This window comes from Rhamphochromis longiceps, linkage group LG12 (genome assembly GCF_057381845.1).
Source record: "Rhamphochromis longiceps isolate RC_006_pf linkage group LG12, R_longiceps_female_GT1.1, whole genome shotgun sequence".
In the NCBI taxonomy this organism is placed as follows: Eukaryota; Metazoa; Chordata; class Actinopteri; order Cichliformes; family Cichlidae; genus Rhamphochromis; species Rhamphochromis longiceps.
This window is the reverse complement of record NC_140568.1, coordinates 7,392,669-7,417,416: the sequence shown is the minus strand read 5'-3', so window position 1 is coordinate 7,417,416 and position 24,748 is coordinate 7,392,669. Positions and strand designations below refer to the sequence as shown.

The following is a 24,748-nucleotide window of genomic DNA, read 5'->3' as shown; positions in this document are numbered from 1 at the left end:
GTGTGTGTGTGTGTGTAAGGTTGTCATTATTTAAGAGATACTCCTGTTGGGCAACTGCTTATGCATGTCATTATTATTTTTCTGTGTTGACTTGTTTTAATATTTGATTTCTTTACTAATCATTCATAAGGCTATGGGGCACAAGTGTTGAATTATTGTAATTACACCTGCTGGGACATGCATAGTCTATTGCATCTTTGACACGTAATATCTTTAAGGGGGAGAAATCTGTATTTTTCCTCCACTTTAGGTTTTTTTTTTTTGAGAAGGGGTATAGAAATATGCACACCAGAAACAAAGGGTGTGACTAAAAGGCTGCGAAACAGACTTCGGATAAACAAAATCATCAACTAACCGAAGCACAATTTGGAAAATTCACTCATACTTTTTTTCTGCATACTGTAGCCTCCTACATTTTCCACCCCTTTAAAAAAAAGCAAGGATCTGTAGCCCTGAGGGCAAATACTCACCTGTGTGTGTGTGTGTGTGTGTGTGTGTGTGTGTGTGTGTGTGTGTGTGTGTGTGTGTGTGTATGTGTGTGTGTGTGTGTGTGTGTGTGTGCAAGTGCACTAGGTGCAGTATGCAACTACAGTATATGTTGCTTTTAACCGAATACAAATACACACACACACACACACACACACACACACACACACACACACACACACACACACACACACACACACACACACACTGACAAGCACATACACAAACACTCAGTAGGAATCTGGGGATCTAATGAGGCCCGTGGAGACAACACTGCTGAATTGTCAGTCAGCCTTCAGCTTGCTGACACACAGTCAACAACATCAGTGACTGCTTTTCACAAGCAAGCGAAGAATGTCGAATTGCATCAGAAGTCAAGAAAAGTCTGAGGTCCGCTGGACTTGGAATAAGAAATGCCAAGATAACGTGAGGCATAAAGAAAGAAAAAGCTCCTGAAGAATGAAACCACTTTCCTAAGTGTGTTGCACCTCTGGATAACTTTAGCAACTCTCCATACTTTGCGAGAAAAACAAAACAAACTCAGCTCATTTCATTTGTCGTGGATTTAAAATTCATCCCCGTGTTTAAGATTTGTGAGGAGGTTACTTCATATCTTTTAAAAAAATGTAACCACTTCCCTTGTTCTTCCAAAGCTTGCAAAACCAGGCTCCAGTCCTGTTCCTCAAATCAACAATGGGGCAATGTGCTTGAGAGAGAGAGAGAGAGAAGTGAGCCAGGCATGTCACAGGAGGCCTGGATGTTCAGAGCCTTGTTGCCTCACTGTCATGCCTGGTAGCTGTGCCGTAATAGGCCGTGCTTTATCCCGGGTGTTATTGCGCTTTATTGTTTCAGGGCAGCGCAGACGTGCAATTTAAATAGAAGCGTGTAATTACGAGTTTGTCACTAAAAGCTGGCCTGTTATTTCCTCCTTCCCTGATGGAGGCGGCGTGGTCTCTGCTGCTTACCTGAACAATACTGGGAATATCATCTGGTCGCGTCACACAATAGACTGCTGCTGGTGATTACTTAAACTATTAAAAGGCGATTAGGGTGACGCGCTGTTTGTGCTTTATTCGCATGTTTAAAACAAAGCGAGTCCACCTCGTAATTTGTCTATAATAATAATAATAATAATAATAATAATAATAATAATAATAATAATAATAATAATATATTGGGGTGGTGATTTATTTGTGGTCACGCAGCCCTCCAGTTAAAATGCCCCCCCTCATCACTTCATGGTCTGTATGGAGACTGCGCATTGGTGGCTTTAGGGTTAAGAATAGCTGATGTAGCCTACACGGCGGTGAATGAAGTGTCGGTTTTCAGCGCAAACTCCTCCTCTACGGACGGGCTTGCGCTTTTCTTCCACTTGAACAACCAAGTAGTTTTCAGAGCGCATTCCCCGGCAGCAATGTGGAGGGAAAGGGCGAGCACGTCCAGCTGAACCTTTTGTTTTTTTATACTTTTGCACGTCTTTTGTTATTTCTCTTTTTCTAGTTATGAACGTTGTTTACGTTGGGGGCCCACATAACAAATTGTCGGTTCTCGGGGAAAGCAAGCGAGTCCGAAGTGGAGAAAACTGCAGCCCGTGTCGTTGTTGTTTTTTTCCCCTTTTCTTTCCTCATTTTTTTCTTCTTTTTAAAAAAAAACTTGAGCAGTTCTCTTACGCATGGATATTAGGAGATGAAATCGGACGTGTTGCTCGTTCTTGAATAACCTCGCTGTCGCGCGTGCTGTAGTTTATGTGGTCTCCGGACTCTTGTAGGAGGAAAGAAAGTCCCATTCCTCAGCGGCACAAAAAGTAGAGACACACAGGGACCGTAAGTTGTCCACAACCTGCGAAGGAGACGAAACTTTGCCAAGTTTGCGGCGCATCCGGCCACCGACGCCAAGCTTTCATCGATTTTTTCTGTCGCTGTTGCAAACTTTTAATTGTGGATTATTAACTCAAGGCTCGACATGGCGCACGGGATCAAGTTCAGAGGATGAAAAAGGAGTTTTAAAATATGAACATTTTCTTGTAGTTTACTGCTCCAGTGGTTCGCTTGGACTACGCTGATCAGATAAAGAAAGAAAAAAAAGAAGAAAAGGTCAATTGTTGCGTTTGTTTTTCGTCCTCCTTGATACTCTCCACTCGTCTGCGAAAATGCCACAGTTAAACGGAGGTGGTGGGGACGATTTGGGGGCCAACGATGAAATGATATCGTTTAAAGACGAAGGGGAGCAGGAGGAAAAGATCTCCGAAAATGTGTCAGCGGAAAGGGATTTGGATGATGTGAAATCCTCCTTAGTGAACGAGTCGGAAAACAATAGCAGCTCATCAGACTCGGAGGTAAGTGCAGAGCACATTTTAAGTGCTCTCCGCGGGGCTCAGCATTAAAAGAAATGGGATTTAATAGCGCTGAAAGTTTCACTAGTTTCCCCCCTCCTCCTCCGTCTGTGTCTAATGTCCGTTGTAGCAAGCAGAGAGGCGCCCCCAAACCAGACCCGACTCAGAAAGTTATGAGAAAACAAGAGACTACTTCAGCGAAGGTAATGATAACAGTAATAATAATAATGATGATAATAATAAAAAGGAACTCTGGGTCTTTTGCATAGTGCAACTGGTAATTGTTGTGTCTTGCTTAACCATTTTCTTTATCCCTGCAGCACTGAGAAGACAGCAAGATGGTGGCTTTTTTAAGAGTCCACACTATCCTGGCTACCCGTTTCTCATGATCCCAGACCTCACCAATCCATACCTTTCTAATGGTTCGCTGTCTCCCAGTGCAAGAACAGTAAGTGTCTCTGCGGATGTGTTTCCCTCCCCTTGCTCTCTTTTCTTTGTTCCCTCTTACTCTGCAAAAAACTTTGGCCGTGCGTAAAAGTTCCTTGTGCACAACTCAGACCGCCATATTCCCTCCGAGTGGCCTCTCAAGGAGTACTAACTACTTCTTTGTTCTTTTTGGGGATATAAAATTCTCCCTACCACCCACCCCTCGCAAAGGCTCGCATATGAGAACTTCTTATTCAGATGGAAACCTCAGACACGTTGCTCAGTCTTTTTGAAAATAAGGAGCAACTTTGACAGTCCCTTACAAAAACTGTGCTGCAGCTTCACACTGGGTCTTCATTATATACTTAATAGTGGCCTCGCCTTACTAAAGCTGATGTTATCTAAAGTGCTGTTATTCCAGGGACTTGTATTTTGCAGTGCAGAGGCTAAAATGCCATTTTAGAATCGCAAGATATTCTCGTGTTGTTTTTACTTGCACCACATTTCTTTCTAATGTTTTTAGCTTCAGTGGCATTTCTTTTGATAGGCAGGCTAACTTTTTCTGTTGGCCTGCATATTAAAAGCTACTCTGCAAAAGGGGGGAAAAGGCTGTTGGTCAGGTCATATCCTACAGTAACAACAATGTAATACCTCACTCTGACACACACGGGAGGCATTTCACTGCACTGTGTCCCCCGACAGACGCTGTCCAGAGACTTTAAATGTCCAGATAAGGTTGACAGTCTTAAGCAAGTGTTGCTGATGCAGAGTTTGGAGTGTGTCATTTAACCTGTTGCATTGAGGCATTCCCAGCTTGTGAAGTTGTAAACATTTTATAGTGTTTAATACTGATTATTGGTTTGGTTGCTGCTTTTTTGTTGTTGTTGCAATTTTTCTTTTTTTGCAGTGCTTGGCTTCAAACATGACATTTTCACACAGCAGTGGGTAGCCAGTTAGTAATGCTGTGGACACTTAAGGTCAAACAGACACACATTTTAGGTAGTTTAATATTTGGAATCGGGAGACTGTTAAATGCAATGTAATTGGTGCTGCACAAACTTCCTTGAAATAATCTCTGCTTGTGAGCTCTGTTTTTCTTGAGATTGTCCATCCCCCAAGCCATGTCACCCCCCACCCCAAAAAAAGGAAAAAAAAAACAAAACAAGTACTTTCGTTAAGGCCTGGCAGGCATCTGACTGAAAAGACCCAGCCCCCCTTCCCTCCCCCTTTATCCTTTTCACTGTTCCTTGCCCACTCCCCTTGCCTCCCTGTACCTTCCATTCAATTAGAAAGGCGTTAGTTGACCATTGTTATTCTGAGCAGTCTTGATGGCTTCATTGGAGGTCTCCATTGGGGCTCATTAACTAAATGGCTACTCTCCTCACTCCATGTGATGCACGCTATCTTGTAGTTTGTCTATGTTGTTGGTTTTGGCCACCAGACTTTCCGAGGAGTGACGTCACAACCCAAGAGATAAACGTGCTCGAATAGAAGTGCATTAGAATACGTTTATTCCCCCCAAAGGAAACTGTGGTAGATGTATTTGGTGTAATTAAGAAACAAACCTAACGGCTTCAACTCTGTTATCTCGTCCCTTGCTTTGTTTTGTCATGCGTGTCTGGTATGAATGCCTCGCTCTTCCTGGTATTTTCTCTAGGAAAACAAGAGCGGAAAATTAATACAGCTTATTGCTTGTGGCAAAGTAACAAATAATTACAGGGGATTTTAAATTCTGAGGTATAATCCTCTATATTTGAAGAAAAAAAAAGAATGGGGTCAATAGGACAAAGTGGGCTGACTGTGTCAATCATCACTGTGGCAGAAAACAAGCAGGCAGACAATAGCTGGCATACTTAGCGGTCGTCTTAAGGTCTCCATATTGTACTGGGCTTTGGACTGGCTTCGTGGCTTAAATGTCGTGAATGTGATTGGGGAAAGGCTCAACATTTTTCTTTTTTTTTCACCTCTCATCGCGAGAGTCTGATTTATTTACACCTGTGGATCAAGTTTAGTGCAGATAGGTTTACAGAATAATATTTATCACACATTTTACACACATGATGAGCTCTGCAGTAAAGCTTATCACGAATAATCATTCTGTGGAATATGCAGATAGGCTAGTGAGATTAAATTTCTTCCTACAGGGCAAATGAATTTGTTTTGTCACCTCTCCCGTCTTGACATAAAAACCATCCTGGTGCCCGCAAATACTTTTATGATCTTGTGCAGCTTGGAACGCCCTGCTGCTGGAACTGCCACATTTGTTTTACAAGCGCCCAGCAGTACGCGGTTGTACTTGTGCTGCATGAGACGCATTAAAGTTGCGTCTCTCACACAGATCGTGTGATTAGTGCCAGGCAACAAAATCCACCGTTTCCATTTCCTGGTGCAGACTAGGCAGCTTGATACCTTTGAGCGTAATGTAAATGTTTTTTTTTTTTAGTTTTGTATGTATGCAAGACATTCATTTTCACATTTGCATGAAAATATTTATAACTCCTACTTGTGCTCTCCCAACCAGCTGCTTTTGTGTAGTAATGCTGCATGTGCATTCAGTGCATATAATAGACGTGAGGTGTTGCTCAAGAGTTGTCATGCAGTAATTTTACTCTGCAGTCTTGAAGGTTTTGAGCCCCTAACTTAAAAAAAAAATAAAAATTGGGATGTGGCAACCTTATCATGAGCAATGAGAGACAGGCCTACATGGGATCAGCACAGAGTTCCCCTGAGGGCCAAGCATAACTGATTTAAAGCCTGCTCTGAGCTGACATTCCGCTGTAATCCACTGAGAGCTGAGGAGGAGGTTTTATGTTTGCAGAGATGTTCCACCAGACCTCTGCCTGCTGTGGGGCGCAGGACCGGAGCATTTGTTTTTTTAAATTTTTGTTTTGTTTTTTTACCCCTCTTTATCAAAGTTATCAGCACAAATCCAGCTAAATGTTTGCCAATTCACTGATTTGCATTGTGATCGAAGACTGTCAGATTTAACTTGGCGAAACACGCACTCCGCTCCACGCCACCGCCCCTTGTTGCCTTCATCAGCACTTTTAGATAACTCGGCCACTACATCACCATCATCCTCGCCGACGAGCGAAATGCCTCTTGTGTGTGAGAGGTGGCGAGAGAGTGTGAGCGAGGTTAGCCGCTCAAACATATCTTCATCAAATACACGGTGGGACACTCGAACTCCCGAGCATGATTGTTGAATAGAAAATGGTTTGAGATCGAGATATGAATGGAGAGCTTGTATAAGTCTGGACATGTCACCACCACCGCCACCCCCCCTCAATTCTTTCTGGTGCTTTTGGTGCTTAAAATGTGCAGACAAAGAAAAGTCAACACAGACATTGTCCCGCTGAATAAAAGGGCCTCTCCCTGCATAAGCAAAGCCTGTTTGTGTGGAGATGTCTTTTCATCAGGTGGCTCACTTGGCATTTCACTCACCTTGCTGCATGTGTGTGTGTGTGAATGAGCAAACATGCAACCATGCGTGCTGCACGTTTGTCTGTGCAGAGCCTGTGAGCGTCAGGAGGGTTGGGGGAGTGGGGGCGTTCAGGTGATGCTGTGTGGATATTTTGCAACAGAGGGAACAGTGTACGGGGCGCTCACATTCTCACAACGCTCAGTGTTGTATTCCTGAATGTTGGCGTGCAAATATTTTTATACCCAAGCGCTGTGTCAACACAGCTAACATTTTTGACTAGGTTTATAGTTTTTAAAGGATTTTTTTCCCTTCAAAGGCAAACACATCTACATCAATTTGGTGGCACTATCCAATTAGAAGGAGATCTCGATCGCCCGCAGAAATGCCATCACTGGCTGGGAGCTCTCGCCTGGAGTCATTTTGATAATGAACCCTCTGCTCGGACTTAAAGGAATTGAAAAACAATCATGATTTAGTTGCAGAAGAAGGGGAGAGATGTTTTCTCAGTTTCCACATAATGTGTGAATTGGTACATATTTCACGGCTGTATTTCTCAGCAATTAGCTTTTATATTGCACAGGGGTAATCAAGGTCAGTTCTAATTAGTGCAACACAAACCAGTGCAGCTAATAATATGTTGCAAATGTTCCAATTTACACAGAAACTAACCAACAAATCAGTAGATGTTATAACTTTATACCATCTCCAGCAGTGTCACATGCAAATCTTTTTTTTTTGGGGGGGGATGCATGCATCTGGCATTTGATTTTCAGCCCACGGATGCTTTCTTCCTACCATCCCTCACACACAACTGTGTGAAATGGTGTCAGTCCTGGTCTCTATCCTTCTCTCTCTAATCTCTGTGGAAAGCATGAGCTGGCGTCAATTCCTCCCGCTACCCCATAGCCTGCTGGTTCACTACCTAACCCACCCACTCGCCCGCCTGACATTAGAAATTCTGTTTATAGCGTTCTCTGGCTTCTCGAGCGCGGGGCCCATCAGGAGCATCTCAGCACCCTTTGAGGAAAGGATAACCAACATCTCCCCTCTCCAGCCGCAGACTCCCCATGTTCAGTGACATCAATGAATCCCTTTGATGTGCCAAGATGAATATGTGTGCGAGTGTTTTTTTTTTTTTTAAAAATCAATTTATGTGTTTTTCTCGTTTGCTGCGTTTGGCCAGAACTGCTGCTCAGTTTGGTACACTGCTTTTTCTCCTTTAAAAAGACCAAACAAAAAATGGGAGAACTTGTGTTTAAGTCGAGATACATTTGGCCAAACAGGTGAACACGTCTAGCGCTTCGGAGCGCACGCCGATGTCTCCGAAGCTCTAGTCTCGGAACACAAAACTCTTGTTGAAGAGTTAAATATAGGCGATAGGCGTTCCGGTGAACAAATAGAGAGTCATGTCTACACATGTCCTTACTTTGCGCTCAAACAATTGCAATGCTTAGCGGATAATCTCTGCATCATGAATCTATTGTGAGACTCAAATATAGTTTAGTTAGAAGCAATGGAAAACCAAAGCTTGCGTTCTTTGTCACTCATTTTTTTGGTTAAACTGTTACATATTAAAAAAAGCTGTTCTTAGTGCAAATTAAAGCTCGCAAGAATCGTGTGCGTGTCTCTGTCCTCATAGAAACGGAGAAGGAGTTTTATTCTTAATACAGTTTGTCAGAGTTGGAGTCGGAGCAACTCTGTCGGATACCATTTTTAAATGACTAAATTACCTGTGCTAGACAAATGTCGGATGATATATCGGTCGGGCCTTAATTATGCCTGCATCTAACCATAATTATGTTTATGATCCAGCCAGTTGAATGAAGGTGGATTAACTGTGTAATCGCTTGTGTAATACGACAAAGAAAGGAGATGAACTTGTGATTTTTTTGTCTGGATTGGTTAAATTAGTCTTATCGGTTAACTAGTCTTTTCACCTCCAGTACACTGCTTCTCAGTGAAAACTGCAGATAAAATCATAATGATCCCTACCACAGCAGTCTAACTGGTAGATTAGGGTAGAGTGACTGTTTCTTTATATAAGTGTTTGTATGCCCATGCATACCCATAACCACTACTGTTTAGGTCGCATAAAGAAATGTTTTCCCTCTATAATTGTACCTTAAACTCCTCGCTAGTAAAATGTGATTGTACAGCAGGAATACAAAAAAAAAAGCTCTAAACAGGGTTTCATCAGTCTGGTATTCCAAGCAGCTGTTTTCAGTTTAAGCACTGCAGGCAGCAGCAGAGGGAGAGGGAGCAGGCATGAGGAGAGATTGTTGATGAGATGTGGTGGTAGAAGCATAAACTGGGGCAGATACGGGTGCTGCTATTCCTTTGCCTGTTATCCTGTGGTGGGCTGCCTTCCAGACCTTGAGGCACTCACTTATCTGAGGGATTCTGTCTCCCACAGATCACAGCTTCTTCTTCGTAGACCACAATGCCTTACCATTACCTTACAGTCACAACCCAGTCAACAACAGCAGGAGGATATCAGATCATGTGCATGTAGCATCAGTACTACTGAGATTTACACCAGGCCTCGCTTCGGTTCATATGCTGGGCACGGAAGTGCTCTGTGCGGCCCAATAAAGGCATGCGTATGCGTTGTACCAGTGAGGCTGTAGTGTCATACTAAATTAAGAAGTGGATGGACATCCTTCCAGAATGAGGTTAGTTGACTGCAAGCAGAGCAGCTGTTCTTCTGGTTGAGGTTATAAATCAGCAATGCCGCTTCCCACCGAGTTAAATGGTGGAGCAGGTTTAGGAGTGCTGTTGGAGCTCGTAGCCCACTGACAGATACATGTCACACATCCGCACGTTGCACCCGTACACAACCCGTGACCTGTTCCGCACTGACATTTTAAGAGTTGCTTTAACCCGTGCAGATTTTCACTTTACCCATAAAGCAAATGCATCTCTCACTTTGTCACGCATTTTAAGTTGCCGCATGATGATTTCTTGCACGTTGTTGTATTGAAATAGACCAAAACTTGCACGCGCTTGACTATAGAGCCATCGCTGTAACCGATAAGACTGACGCGCCATCTGCAAACTGAATTTAGCTCTGGTAGCTCGTAAGTAATGGATCGTATATGTAACTGTATAAATAAAGACGGAGAGCTAGTGTCACGTGTTTAATACATTTATTTAGACACACGCATATTAGCCTGGGGTAAATGTATGTCACAGAAGCATTATTTCACTCTGTTGTTTAAGCCATTATTGGAACGTGTCCGTGTAAGCTTTAGTGGTTTACATTTTACCATTAAAAACTGTCTGCAACAGTACTTGTAAAAGAATTTATGCATTGCCACTTTATTGCAACAGTGTTTTTTAAGTGAAGTTTATAAAATGTTCATGAGAGCACGCCGATCTTAGATATCTAAAAAACAACAACCAGGAAACCCCATAAAGTTTGAATTTGAATTTGAATTTGTTTGTTAAATATCACACATTGACACTTTTCCCATGAGATCAGGCTGCCTGTCCTGATATTGGTATTAACTTAACCTTTGGGTGCCCCTCTCTTTCCCCGTTAGCCTCATAAACCAATTGTACTTGTTAAGAAGTCACAATGTTCTGCGGAGCAGCAAATTAGATTAAAGCCGAGCAAAGGCACAAGTCATCGAAAATGTGTAGCCTCCTTATCTCGGTCCAGACTTGTGGATCCTGTTAGAATAAACAGCAGGAGCAGCAGAAGCGTCTGATGGCCTGAGCTGTTTGCATCGCTCTCAGCCACAGGATATCCCTCTTCCCTGACCTTATCTGCTCAATTTAAAATTATGAGGTAATGTTCTTGATTAGTTATGAGTAAGGGATGTGATTGAGGGCCTTGTGCTCAGCAGACATAAGACACTCTTTACAGATAGCGGGATTCCCCTAACGCCTGCCCTCAGATAATCAGCATGATTAGGTTGCTTTGTGTTGAGAGTTTATCATTTGATATACTCAGCTTGGGTGCTTCTTTAAAGAAGTAAGTGTTGGCATGAGGTTGATCTTGTATCAGATGATAATCATGGATGTGGGGTAGGGTCAGGATCTCCATCGGAACAATTCCCTACATATTTGACTGACTTATTTGCTTCAAATGTAGAGTAGCTACATTAGAAAAAAAAAAAGATCTAATCAAGCCTATATGACATGGAATAGGCCAAGGAGCCCTTTTGTTTGATTTGTACATGGGTTAGAGGAGCTGGCTATTGGAAATCCCTGAAGCAGGCTTTAGGGGCAGGTCTGATTCTCGTGTGAAATGGGAAGGCTCTATAGCTCTCGGCTGACTTGACTGGGGCTGTATGGGTGTGTTGGCAGGGGGAGCGCCGGTCATGAATAGGGTCTTTGACTACCTCAGACTTGCCCTGAAAGGCAGGACAAAGACCCTAGGGCAACGGCTTAGAGCCTCACAGCTGAGCTACAGAATGCTTGGCCCAGTCTTCCTCCCTCCTTGCCTGATTTAAATACTACAGTGGCTTTCAGCATTCTGGCGACGGAGCGATCGCATTCACCGCAGCACATTTACCATCAACTTTTCCCTCTGTTTTTGTTTACAGTAAACCAATGCCAGAGTTGTTTACGTAATCCATTGTACAGAAATCCATCAGAGGTGCGGGTGAATATGCATCAGTGACTCTCTTTAAAACTGCCTGAAGACGGACTCATGCTGTTCATATTAAGCAGAATTTATTTTGCTGCAGACTAACTGTTGGCATATGTGTGTACCACTGCTAATCACAGCTCCACTCAGAGTTGTTAATTATGGCGCATTTTTGCCTATCCTCATGCAAGATGGAGATATTGGCAAGTAAACGGGATAAAACTCGCTGCGCACCTCTTAATCGCTCAATTATTTTTGACAGATCTGTGTGACTCTTCAGCTTTCGAAATTTGCAGATGGAGAATAAATAGCCATAAATCTTTTCTGCAGAGTTAATGGGGTTATTTGAGTCCTGTCCAGACACTCTCTCCCCACAGAGTGTCTAGTTTCAGATGTCACTCAGAGCTTTGTTTGCCCCCCTGGGTGAAGGGTTAGAGGTCAAGGTTCAGGGCCAGTTGGCTGAGTGGCCGCGAAAGCTCAGGCTTCCCCTCGGCATATCCGATCCCCTCCTCTACATCAGCCCAGCAGCCACAATGAAGGGATCAGTTTGCAGCATTTGTCTTTCCTTTTCATTACCCGAATGATTTTCGACTCATGTCAGAAGTGTAATTAAAAGAGTGCCTTTCACGGTTTTTGCAGTGAGTGGAAAACCATTCACTGCAATGTTACTGCGCTTGTTGTGAAGTTTCACTGCTTTTCCTGTTTTGTCCATTATTACCCCCCAAACCTCCCACCAATCTTTAACTGGGATTATTTGCATAATTTGAACATTTCTGTTAAGACCTTCTTAGCCTTTCTCAATTAAGAATCACACCTCAGCACAATCTCACCCGGCCTCAAATAATATTAATAATAATAATAATAAAAAAAACCTTCTCAGTTTCTTTGTTCAAAACACCTCAAAACTTTCAGCCTCCACCCACAATCTCAACTTTTCTCCCTGCCCCACCACCGCCACCACCCAAACATGTCCTCCAGCCAGGTTTATTATGCCGTTTCACGCAGACCAAAATTGCAGCTGCATGGAGAACAATCTGGAGCACATTAGCTCAGGCGCTGTGATTTATAAATTGTTTCTCAGGCCATAAATCCCTGCTGTAATTGTGCACAAGCACCCCCCCCCCCCTCTCTCTCTCTCTCCAGTCACCCCCTCCTATTCTCTCCCTCTCTCTCTCTCTCTCTGAGCAGCTTACAGTCCTTGGGTTAACATTTAATTGTTTGCAGAAGTGTGCAGCTTGGATTGAGTGGAAGCTTGTTGCATTGTGGCACAGTATCGCAGAAACAGTTCTCCATGAAAGATAAACTTTCCTACTTTTTTAAAGGCTGTTTGTAAAACCCCCTTTTTTTCCCTGTCGCATGGTGTGAGCTAAACGTTCAGAATGGGATGTGAGCGTTTTTGTCTTCAGCTCCCTGTTACCGTGGTTCATGCTCTGCATTCCTGAATACTATGTAATTGTAAGGGGGCCTCTCCTCAACCCTGTCCCAGGGAATCTGATATTTACAGCAGCCCCTGATCATAATCACCTTGCCCCTCTCATTAGATTGCATTGAAAGTGAAAGATAGCAGCAGCTGTATTGTTTTAAGTAGCATGTCCAGCCTCGAGGTCTCAGTGGTCTGGTTAATGCCATGAAGATTTTTTTTCTACAAAAAGTTGTGACAGCCTGTATGAATTAATATTAGTTGCTCAAAACTGGACATGTTTTCCCAAAATATGTAAAAAGTGATTTAGTCAATATTAAAATAAACTGATATTGGTTCTCTGCTCATGTTCCTGCTTCATTGTTTTGCTTTCAAGAGACCTGGTGAACCTTGAAGAGGTAAAGGACCTAATGACCCATCCTGCCTTGTGATTCCTCTATAGGCTTTTCTTTACACCGTGAACGTGTAGGTTTTGTCTGACGGGTTTCAAGCTTTTCAGAGTTTCAGAGATGTAAGAAGAGCCCTGCATGGGGACAAAGTTATAGACAAGCCTATTGCTAAATCGTGATTTAGCACTCAATATCAGCACGATGAAAATGAAGCTTGCAGACTGTAAGGAAATGACTTCTACAAATGTTTCAGGTATTAAAAAAAACAAAAAAAACCCCGCTGGCAGTCTTCCAGACCTCCCTGCAGTCTGCTGACAGTACGCATAACTAATCCCGGGGAATGTCATGGCAATTTTGTGCTGTGTCACACATTGTGGAGGTTTGAGATTGCTTTTACTGTTCGATTCAAAAGCTACATTGTAGCACATGTAGCAAATTTCTTTCTTTTGTGCCAAATGATTTTTGAATATAGTTTGCATGACTGTTAGAGCTTAAAAACAGCGACATATAGATGGAAATGAATTGATTCCACGTCAAAGCGACTGATTCCACAGCTTTGCCACCTTAAATTATATGGCCTCAGTCCCTCTCTGAGTCCCCTGTGTTTAAGGACTGACTGTGGCTGAAACATACCTGTGGCATTTGAACGTGTGTGTGTGTGTGTGTGTGTGTGTGTGTGTGTGTGTGTGTGTGTGTGTGTGTGTGTGTGTGTGTGTGTGTGTGTGAGTAGGAGAGAGCCGGAGGAGAGTGGAGGGAGTGGAGTTTGCAGTGGGGTGATAGGGATGTCAGGTAGTAAAAACTGAGATGAGGCAGGGCCCAGAAGTCTGCGGGGCCTGGAGATTTGCGCTTTAGCACTCAAGAGAGCAAACACAGGAGGCATCTGCAGGCAGCTGTGTGTGTGTGTGTGTGTGTGTGTGTGTGTGTTTGGGGGGGTGGTTAGGGGCTGCTGCTGCTCAGGACAGGGGTTGGGGGAGTGGAGCTGGGTGGTGGTGAAGAGACAGAGGGGAGGGGGGTAGGACTTGCAGAGTGAACACAATCAGCCCTCTGTTTTCATAAGACTTGTGGTATGTGAGAGCAGAAACAAATGTGTTTAATTTAGGCTCTTTTTTTTCCCTCCTTCTCTCCCTCGCTCTCTCTCGCTTGCCTTCTCCACTACACCCACTTATGCCCACCTCAGTTTTTCAAAACTGACTGCCCCCCTTCACGACGCTTTGCTGCCTCTCCTCTAGCCCTGTCAGCTACTCTTGGGAAGTTAAAAAAAAAGAGAGAGAAAAACAATTGTGCTCTGTCAGTGAGAAAAAAAAGGTGCACTTTTAGACGTACGTGTGTTTACTCTCGGAGGCTGGGGGTAAATATTTATTTGCAATTTCTGGAAAAAGAAGAGAGGGGTTATTTTTATGTCTTCCCTGTGTATTTGGGAGTGATTACCACGCTGTGGTATTTGCCCCGTTCAGCGCGAGTGGGTGGGGGTGCATGCAGAACTTATTATTGCCTCCTAAACGCCTTGGCAAGAAAACGCAGCATTATATTGGTAACCCACGCTGTCTCCGGTCAATTTGTGTTTGGTCATAAATGAAAAATTCAGGTCTCACTTGTGTGTCATTGGCGTAGTGTTGACACACACACACACCTAGATTTGATTTCTAAGTCGAGCTTTACTGTAAACAACCAGCCGACTGCTGGTAACCACGTCGTGTTCTGGAGTTAATTATACAGACGTTTACAGCTGTGAATTTCAATGAAACGAGGCTACTCCCCAAACAATAAAAACGTTGCGTTCCTGCGCGACTGGACAAACAATGCCGCGGGTCGTTGAGCAGAAAGCATATCTTGGACATTAGAGGGCTAGCCTGTCTTGACATCGGATCATTGTGACATTAGCAGGGAGCCGTTTGTGACAATCGAAAGCAGATCTCCAAAGGTGCAGAAAACCACATAACTGACTTCACATAATTAACTTTGAATAGCTTTGCACCCTACTCTCTGTCTTTATGAGATGGCCTTGCTCTTACCAGATGTATAATTATTTTCTCCTGCGTCTAATTACACAGTGAGTTTTTATGTGACCTGCTGTTGTGCTCTGTAACAAAATTACTCACTTATTCCTGACTGTACCCTCACTTTAGCTTTAAACGGCTGATTAAAATTAGCTGAAATCCAAGGAGGAGAACAATGGCGGCTTCATTCTAACACACACATTGCAGTTAACGTTGGTTACACTCTAGATGCAGGAAGTAATAACTCAGGACCATGTCATGCTCAAGGAAGACAAAAAAAAAAAAGAGTAGCCTCATGAAACAAATAATTGCTTGAGTTGCAAAAATGCAAACGCCTGCTTAAGTTGCAGCTCACTCACTGAGACAGAATGTTAAAGAAGCTTTTTATGGGGGTTTGTCTTGGCCTTGTATTCTGTTAATGCTGTTTTATTACTGAAACAAATTCACTCCAAGGACTTTTCAAATAAACCCGGTTTGCTGGTGAGTTTGGCCTTGTGCAGAATACACATGAGGTAGTCATATGACGGCATCGCTCATTGAGTAATTTAAAGCTGAGACCTTTTGAGAAAAGCGCAAACCCACGTATCTTGCCTGTTTTCGGAAGAGCACGTCATCGCTGCGTACGTCTGACATACAGTGCGTATCCTGCACGAACCGTCTTGGAAATGTCGGAAGAAGCTTGACGCTGCGCTGTCAGGACCTCCCCGGCGCTGCCTCCCTTCATCGCTTCTCGCTCCCCTTTTTTTGCACTAATAGTTCTTTTGTGTACAAGAGCATGTTAAGAGGCCAATGAGCCTGGCCTTAATAGGCCACGTCGTCATAGAAACCACAGCACTCTGGATGTCTGACCTTTGACCCAGTTTTTCTACTGGCTGTGAATAAGAGTGCAGGACGACCAACCGGGTCACAATAGAAGCCTGGCAAACTGAGGGAGTGCCCCTGTCATAGTCACTTAACTTCATTCCTCTGTGGGCTAATGGACACTTCAAATGTGGTAGCCATTAGCAGCATGCTATTTCCAGTGCAGCAACACGGGCTTCTCACAGTTAATGTAGTATAAACCAAGACGACAGGCTTCAACCCCAAAAGTTTTTTATGGGTGCCTAATGTAACTGTATTTATACTCCATGTATTCTGCAATAGAAATATCACCATAACTTACACTCTCACCAAACTAGGTTTTTTTAATCTTCCTCTAATTAACAACCTCCCTACCACCGCTACTAATGCATACTTACCTCATAGTGGACCAGTTGAAAAGTCCACATTCAGTGCAGGCAGTAGCCTCATTCGCAGACGGTATTGCGGGTATTACCAGCTGAGCCGCTTGTCATTTCCCCATCAATTACACGCTAATTAGCACAATGACTTCCAAGGTTTGCTTAACAATTGTCTGCGTAATTGTCCTTAATGTCGACAAACAATGGCGCTTAATGCAAACTCTGAGACAAAGGCGGGTGCTACCTATCACACTTTCCTTTGTGCCTTAAAGTCTTTAATTGTGTTTCATGCATAGATCAGGTTTAGGTGTCAATAGCCCCGCGTGGAGCAGGTGATATCAGCAGAGAAAACCTGGGAGGGACTGTTCCTGCCGGGAGCCTGACAGGGTTATTGTCTGAAGTTGCTGTTCATATGGGCCGGGGGGACGGTAATTAACACCTCAGCCAAACAGCAAGCTGTGTGGCCCATTTGTTTTCTGTTGGGGAGGAGGGTTAAAAGAAAACAATGGGGAGGAGTTCTCCACACAGTAGGTGATTGACATTATCTGCCGGGGTGATCCATGGAGGCATTCCTGCTGCTCGGCTATTCACCGCAAGTTGGGCGAAGCCGCTTTTACAAGCACCAGGCCGCGTCTGAGCTGCCACTTTATGCATATTCACTCCTTTATTTGTTGCCTGTCTGACTGTTTTTCTGTTGATTTGAGTGAGTTAATCCAATTGAGCATATCATGCTAAATGGTAAATGGAATTGTGCTCATATAATTCTTTCCTACTCCAGCTGACCACTCAAAGCGCTTTTTGCCACAAGCCACATTTGCCCATTCGCGCACATTCAAACAGCGCTTCATTTTATGCCCTTTATAACTAAGTAACATTTGGTGGGGCCGGGGGTCCATGTATTGAGCCACTTCCTGATCCACCGCCACCAATACATATGCAAGATCCTGCAATCCGTTTTAGATAATATAGCAAAATTAACATTACCTAGATTTACGCTTAACACGACTCCTCAGTGCGACCTTTAAGTTAACAGATAGTTGTTAGCAAAAGTTTGGATTTTTTTTTCTGTCCCTTTGGCAGACTCTCTGACTTAGTTTGACAGCAAATGTCCAGACATCTGTCTCTTCTCCGTGCTCCGCTGTTGGCCTGGAGTATGGCAGCGCACACTTCAGAGATGACAAAGACTCTTGGCTGTGTTTTCCTCTGCTCTGTGAGAGCAATGTAACAATTAGAACCCAGCTCTGGCAGGCCACATGCCCCCGAGCATATGTTGTATTCTCTGTGTTCAAAAACCCAAACGCCTCCAGTGCAGCTTTTTTGGAAAATTTCAGTGGCATCACTGCCACCTTTGTTGCATCTGGGTCCTGTAAAAGTAGCACATTCTACTGATGTCTATTCTGAGTGTTGGAGGCAGCAGGGAAGGCTGGAAGACAATTAGAGAGTTACGAAAATGGATCAGCTAAACTTCACTTTAGTTACACACTTCTTTCAGTACTCTGTCCGAGTGTGCTTACCAGAGCTTCCAGCCCCCATGCTGAAATAGGCATTGCTATGAGACCTCAACCATATGGCTGCGTTTGTTTCTAATAAAATAAGGGCGCGTGTAAAGCATTTCCAAATGTCTTGCAGTTTAATTTATATTAGGTTATCTCCTGTTTCACTCTTTTACAAACATCTAGTACCGCTTAAGCCACGGCATTTGAATCAGCCACTTAAAAAAATGCTGGCTCCTATTCTGCAGTGCAAACTTTCTTCTGACACTTTACCTGTTTTTTTTTCTCTTTCCTTCTGCACTGCAACACAGAGAAAGTTTTTGCTAAGCAGCATGGCCCCCAATTCCTCACCTTTTGTTTCCAGAAGCAACTCACAGACTCGAGCACCCTCCCTCTCTCCCTCTCATGTATGAGTGAGCGGTGTGTAGCTCAAAGTGTGGACTGGAGCTAATGTGACAGTGTGCGGCTGGCATTACCTGGCTGGATGTTTCGGGGAGTGTGTGAACAGTTGCTACATAGGGCACACTGGCAATTAAAAGAAAAGTAGGTGCTCAGAAAAAAGTGCCCGGGGGCATGTTCCTCAGTCCTGGCAGAAGCTGTCAAATAAGGGATGGATTGGGTGGGAGAGCTGGAGTGGGCACGGCCGGGCCAGACCAAACGCTCACAATAGCGCTCGTTTCATTTGTGGAAGGACTAATGATTGACATAGATTAGACAGAGAAAACTGCATTGTTTTGGATTTTCTCTCCGGAGAGTAGCATTCATTAGGCACTATGCACACAGCAGAGTAAAGTTTCAATAGGGAGCTAGCAGCCTTTAAAAGCAACTGCCTCCTGACAGTTGTATGGACTTGGGCCCATTAGTTGGAACCTACGATTCAGCCTTGAGCAGTATAGTGAAAATGAAGAGGGCTGATGTCAACTCCAAGAATTTCCCCCCTTTTCGAAGGGGAAAAAAAAGGTCCCCTCCCCCTACCTTAGTGCTCTGTTGGACCCCAGCTGTCAGGAAACAATACCCTCTGCCTGCTCCGACAAACTAATTCCTGAAAATGTTTTTTTCTTCTTCCCTCCTCTCCCTTTTCCCTCTCCTGCCATAATGTCTTTTCCATTTTTAACCCACAGCCATCCAAGCTTCCTTCCTCCTTACAAACCCGGAGTGATGAATGGAGTTTTAAAAATCAAAACCTGAATGCATGACTCCTCTAGTTTGCCTCTTTGTCATCATTTATCCTGCACCGACTTTCAGAAAATGGACAAAGCTTTGCATATAGTCTTTAGCTGATTTTGTCCAGCTTTAAAAAATTTATTTTTTAAATGTTTTTAAGCGACGGGTACTATTAATGACCTTCTTTATTAGCAAGATGTTTCCAGTGGGCGGACTTTTTTTTGCACTGGAAGTCATACATGGAGTCTTATTTATAAAACAATGCTAGTTCACTGCAGACTGATAACAGTGGATGCATGGGGAAATTGCGCAACAACATGTGACAGAATTTATAACGCTACCGAAACAATGACTTGCGAAGGCTTTATGTGTCAACTCGACATGGGCATGAATGAAAAACAAACAACACTACCTATAAAATAAAACTCTTGATTATTTTTAAATTGTACCAGGGAGAAAATCCACATGCATGACAAGCTGCTGTATCCGGTATTTAAGCTGATTCATAAACCAGATGGTTGGAGCTCTCGGGCTTCATGCTATCTTCATTGCTGTGGGACAAAAACAAAATGCTCAGTTTGTTGCATCGAGCAGTAAAACCTCTTCTTGAGCGCATTTCTCACAAAGGGAGAGAAGAACAGTAATAATCTGACAAGCAGTTGCAGATTTCTGTCTAGCAAATGCCAGAAAAAAAGAGTATGATTACTTTCATATTTGAAAAAAGTGTGGAGAAGAAAGAAACGAGCAGGGGCTGCGATCAGGTCAAAGGGCCATACGGATTGAGGTGGGTAGTCAGGAGTCTTTTGCTGATCTTTAGATGGTTCTTCCTCTTCCTTCCAGCTGTCTCTTCCCACCCGCTCAGCGATGGGCGCCCACAGCTGGCCTCTTGTTTTTCCCTGACAAACGGCAATTTCACAGTCCTCCACCAGTCCGTTGTGTTCACATCGCTCTTCCTACTCTCCGCTGTGCCAGAACTCACTGTCAGACTCCAGCAGCACTGCGGGTCTCGTACAGGTGTCTGCTGGAGATCTCTGTGGGTTTGACACCATTTTATGCCACTTTTGCACTGTGCGGAAAAAAAGATTGGTCTGCCTACACTCACATTAGAGAGTGACTTTTGCACACGAGACTCTATTTTTGAATGCGTTTTGTTAAATCCATATATTTTATTTTCAGTTTTTTGGTTGTTTTTTGTAACCCCCTTTCCCTGTAGTGTGTACTTGCTGTGGTTCAACGCTGCTTCTTTTTTTTTTCTCACTTGCAGTACTTGCAGATGAAATGGCCACTTCTAGATGTCCCCGGATCTGCAGGACTAAAGGATTCTCGCTCTCCGACACCTGGCCATTTAGTAAGTAAATCTCAAAACAGAACAAAATTCAACCCAAACAACGATAAGATGTGCAAGCGGGGTTCGACTCCGAATTCTTGGCATTACCGATCACTGACAAACACTTTGGATTGCTGCACGTGCACGCTGCAAGTGTCGGATGTCTTCCGCAGGTTTGCTTCAGTGCGTGCGTCAGAAAGATTGTGGAATAAGTTAAGTGCTTGCTTGACAAGCAGCAGAACAGCTTGCATGAGGGAAGAAATAAACACGGAGTAGAATTTCACACACTGCACAACTCAGCTCAGCAAATCCATTAATGTGCACACCAGCAGAGTCCCACTATTTACCCTCCCTTATTTTTGTGGCGCTAATAAGATGCTTCCTCCCGGCTGCATCCTACAAGACATTAACCCAATTATCAGACAAATCATATAAATGTATTGAGGGAATCAATTTACTGCAAGCCGTATAAATGCTTTAATCAGACCATGAGCGTAATGCGATTATTCACGATAATGAAGTTATCGTGTGCATGCAAATCTGCCGGTTCCCACCCATCCATGTGCAGCTTCCCACCACAGCCTGCAACACCCGCAGTCCAGCTGCTCAGCAGCCTGTCTGTCTTTACCACAATAACTCAGTCTGCAGCATAAATCTCTCAAGTTTGATCCTCCCTGCCATTCCTCAACTTTCCCACACAGGTGTGAGCTAATCATGATGGTGTCTCACTCGGGTTAGACAATGCGGGGTCTCAGCAGACCTGTTTGGTTTGTGGCTTCACTGAGGGATGTGTGTGTTTTTTCAGATGGAAAACACAAGATAACGTGGAGCCTGAAGTTTACTATCTAGCATCTCACCTGCATGATTGTATCAGGGCGTTTTCTGGTTCAGGAAGCCAATTTTTAAACAGTGCAGAGAGTAGGAAGCCATTGTCACTGCTCTGTAGTCGAAAACAGTCGCCGTGACTCAGCCCCCTTGACCTTAAATCCTGACTAGACATGCTTGCTGTGTTTGCGGTTGATCCTCTGAATCCTGTAATTGCACTGATGCATTTGACAAAGTCCTCATTGAGAGCAATTAATGGGAAATTGTGAAGAAAACAGAGTTTGCTCATGGGACTGCAGTCCTGACTTTATGTCTCAATTAAAGATATTCTATTAGGAAAAATGCTGACCTATCAGTGACCCTTTTTGGTTTTCTTTTAGACTCTAAGCAGCTGCTTGGTGAAGTTTTGCTGTTTAGCCAGTACTGAACACTATAAAATTGTCTGAATCCCCATTGTAGTGAGCAATAATTCACAGAAATGAATGCGATGATGGCAGTTGGATTAAAGGAAATTAAAGAACGTTGACTGAGGTTTAGTTCTGCGGTTGGATTGTTTCTGTTCTGTCCTTCAGTAGCTGTTGCTACTTTTTATGTGACTCTATTGTGTCTTGTGGCCTTCATGTCTTTGAATGTCATTAAACCAGAAAAGCTAGTACAGAAAGAAACAATGTAGAAGTCTGAGAATGCGAGGGATCGTTTTCTGGCAAAAACTGTCTGAATACAAAGTATCATTTGTTTTTGTGTATTTCTCTTTGGAAGTTTGGAACATGTGTTCTCTTTTCTTATGCATTTAAATGTTTAAAAAATGTTTTTGTATATGCACAGCAGAACTTGGAAATTGCCTTTAAATTCAACATCTGTACAAGCTCTGTACTGGTGTTGGCGTTGTTAATGCTAATACTGTTAAGACGGCTGTAATGCACGGGCGGTGCGCTGTCAAATGTCACGTATGAAACACTTGTGGAAAAAATAATTATGCTTTTTTTTGCGCTAAATCAGTGTCAGTGATGGGGAAGTTCACTGAAAGTGTAACTGCTTTCATTTTGTCATCTAGATGAGCAAGTCGCTACGCTCTATCTTGTGACCTGGGACCACAGGGTTATTTGATGTGGGGTGGGTAGATCGAACGCTGGGTACGGCGCACTGTGGGCACTGAGGATAAAAAGTGAAACACCCCGCTGTGCCCTTACCACCCCCCCACCCCCCCCTTCTGGGCCAGGTGCCCACATACTCCTCTGGTGTGCTGCTGCTGACAGGGAGCCAGGCTGATTATGTGCTCATTACTCCAGCCGAGGAGAGAGAAGGAGAGTGGGAGGGGAGCAGCAGGCTGGCTCCCCAGGCCTGCAGGCTCCCTAGGCCCCAACACTGCACTAATGAGAGCAGGGGGAGCGGATGGGCACACACGGGGGGCCAGGGATTACTGCCCAGGGCCAAGAGGAGCCAGAGAGAGAGAGACCCAAGGAGACGCTGAGGAGACCCCAGCAGGGACTCCTGAAGCGGACCTGTTCCCTGCGTGTGTTAGATTTGACATTGTTGCTTCTTTTTTTATGTGAAGATAGACCGCCACAGTTTGGATTATCTGCTGGGGCCTGCTTATAGGGATATGCGTATTCATGCATTTTAAAAGCATGTCGACAACTGGGTTCACTGATAAGGTTTTTGCAGTCTGTTATGGAGAGGCCTGCTCAGTCAGGCTCTTCTGCACATTAATAACTTTTAGCCAGTTGCCACATGTTGATATGTGAAACTTTTTTTTGGGGGGGGGAGGGGGGACAATGCACTTTCAAATTTCTACCAATCGGTGTTGCCAGAGCAAAATTGCTTTGACATTTCTGACGATTCTGTTGGCGTGAATGAAACAAGAAAAGATGTTGGTGAATAGAAATTGTGTTCGGTGGGTCCGGGGAAAGACCATCTTGCCACAGATTGGGTCCATAAGGCCTGTATGCTAATCGGAAGCCTGCTCTTGCCCGAGATCCTCAATTATTCAACAGACAGGTTTGTTTAGCATTCAGTTGGTATTGCTTTTGGTAGTAATGATGATGGTGGGGTTGGAGGACTGGGAAGAAGGGAACAAGCTTTTTTTTCATGAACATACCACAGCGTGTCTTTCGCACACACACACACACACATGCACACTCGAGTGAACCCCAAAAACCCCCATTTCAGCTCCTGTGTTCAGAGGCTTGCCTCATGAATAACGCATCAAAGGCGCTGCAGGGCCAGGTGATGCAGTATGGAGAACTTGTCAGCCCATCAGTAGTGACCCAGCTGGAGGAGAGGAGAGGAATCTTCTATAATATATCGATTCCCACTTTGCTAATAGTGATCACAAGCCTTGCCGTACTTACTTGCAGTAATTCATTCATTAGACCTGTTGTCTGTCTCATTACTGAATAGTTTTGTTAATCTGTTTTACAGAGAAGCTGTGACTCGTTAATCAGACAGAACTGGCTGTCTGTCCCTCAGATGCTTACTGGATTACAGCACACTCAGTCGTCAAATATGGGCCGATCTGCGCTTGACAGAATCGCCCTCTTTGTTTCAACATGGTATGGAGTAATCACGGCACCAAGGGGCCTGATCCTGTCAGCGTATCACAAGCTACTTAGTCACCGAATTGTTTAAATGAATCAAAGTGGCATGGTAGAGAGCAAGATTCCAGAGATGCCTTTTTGTCTTCCCACATGCGTCTGGTGTAATTTCTACATCTATGGGCTCTTAAAACATTTTAAGAAGAAATATTAAATAAAAACGATACATTTTTTTTCCCTCCCCAAAGCGATACACATATTTGCCTTCGACCTATATTCCTTTAACAGACCTTTCACTGGGAGTCCGGTGAGATTTTCTCGTTTTGCATTAGGCAGCGAACAACCGAGATCCATGAAATCAAAGGCTTTGGGAGGACTGTACTGAATACTGATCTAAGGTCTGCAGTCCTGCTGGGCCACTGCAGAGACAGGATCCTCTTCAGAAATGTGATGAGGAACCAGTGCTTTGATTCCAGTCGAACTCTTTAGAGGAGCGTACTCAGATCGAGTGCGGCAGACTGAGTGAAAAGATACTGTTTATTAGTGGCCGATTCACCAGAAAGTAATGTTACTGTCTGATAATTTACAAATATTTATCGCTGGTTAGGCTCCAGAGAGATCTGTCCGTGTTTACAGCCATATTTATGGTGCTGACTTTGCTAGCTCTCTTCATTTATTTAATGACTGCTGAGGATGTTCACTCCAGTAATCTGATGCCGTATTATTCTAACCTAGAATTATAATGCCGTTGACCTTGTCAGAGGCGATGACCAGTCGCAAAGGCGTGCACTGCCTGTGATGAATGGCATACTTTTTGGAGTGGCTGATTTTAAAGACACACAACCGTACGACACGGTCAGTCCCCTTTCACGTCCGCTTCCTGTTGGCGTTGACAAACAAGGCTCGGATTTCTCAGCATGCCAGGCATTCTTTTCACGCCGTCTTTCCTCGAGTTTTGAAAGGCCTCTGAGCCTCCCACCCAGAATCGCCGAGCATAAAGACACACAAAGCTGCGGGGTTATTCAGTTTGTTCTAAGCTCTCTTCCCCATCGGCTGTTTGCCTAGTAATTCAATTCAGATGTGCAGGATCCAAAAACATGTTTGCTTGAATGAAATC

General features: G+C 43.9%; 1 protein-coding gene across 2 annotated transcripts in view; it reads left to right on the top strand.

Moving 5' to 3' along the window:
* The first annotated feature begins 1,832 nt into the window (after positions 1 to 1,832).
* LOC146656753 (transcription factor 7-like 1-B) overlaps positions 1,833 to 24,748 on the top strand; it is a 30,654-nt gene continuing 7,738 nt past the window's right edge. The window contains exons 1-4 of one of the 2 annotated variants that reach the window (XM_085424524.1): positions 1,833 to 2,821; positions 2,949 to 3,021; positions 3,139 to 3,266; positions 20,210 to 20,293. In XM_085424524.1, coding sequence (XP_085280650.1) covers positions 2,636 to 2,821; positions 2,949 to 3,021; positions 3,139 to 3,266; positions 20,210 to 20,293 — 471 coding nt within the window. In that variant the 5' untranslated portion in view covers positions 1,833 to 2,635. The remainder of the gene's footprint in view (positions 2,822 to 2,948; positions 3,022 to 3,138; positions 3,267 to 20,209; positions 20,294 to 24,748) is intronic. The other variant, XM_085424525.1, reaches the window with a different exon arrangement.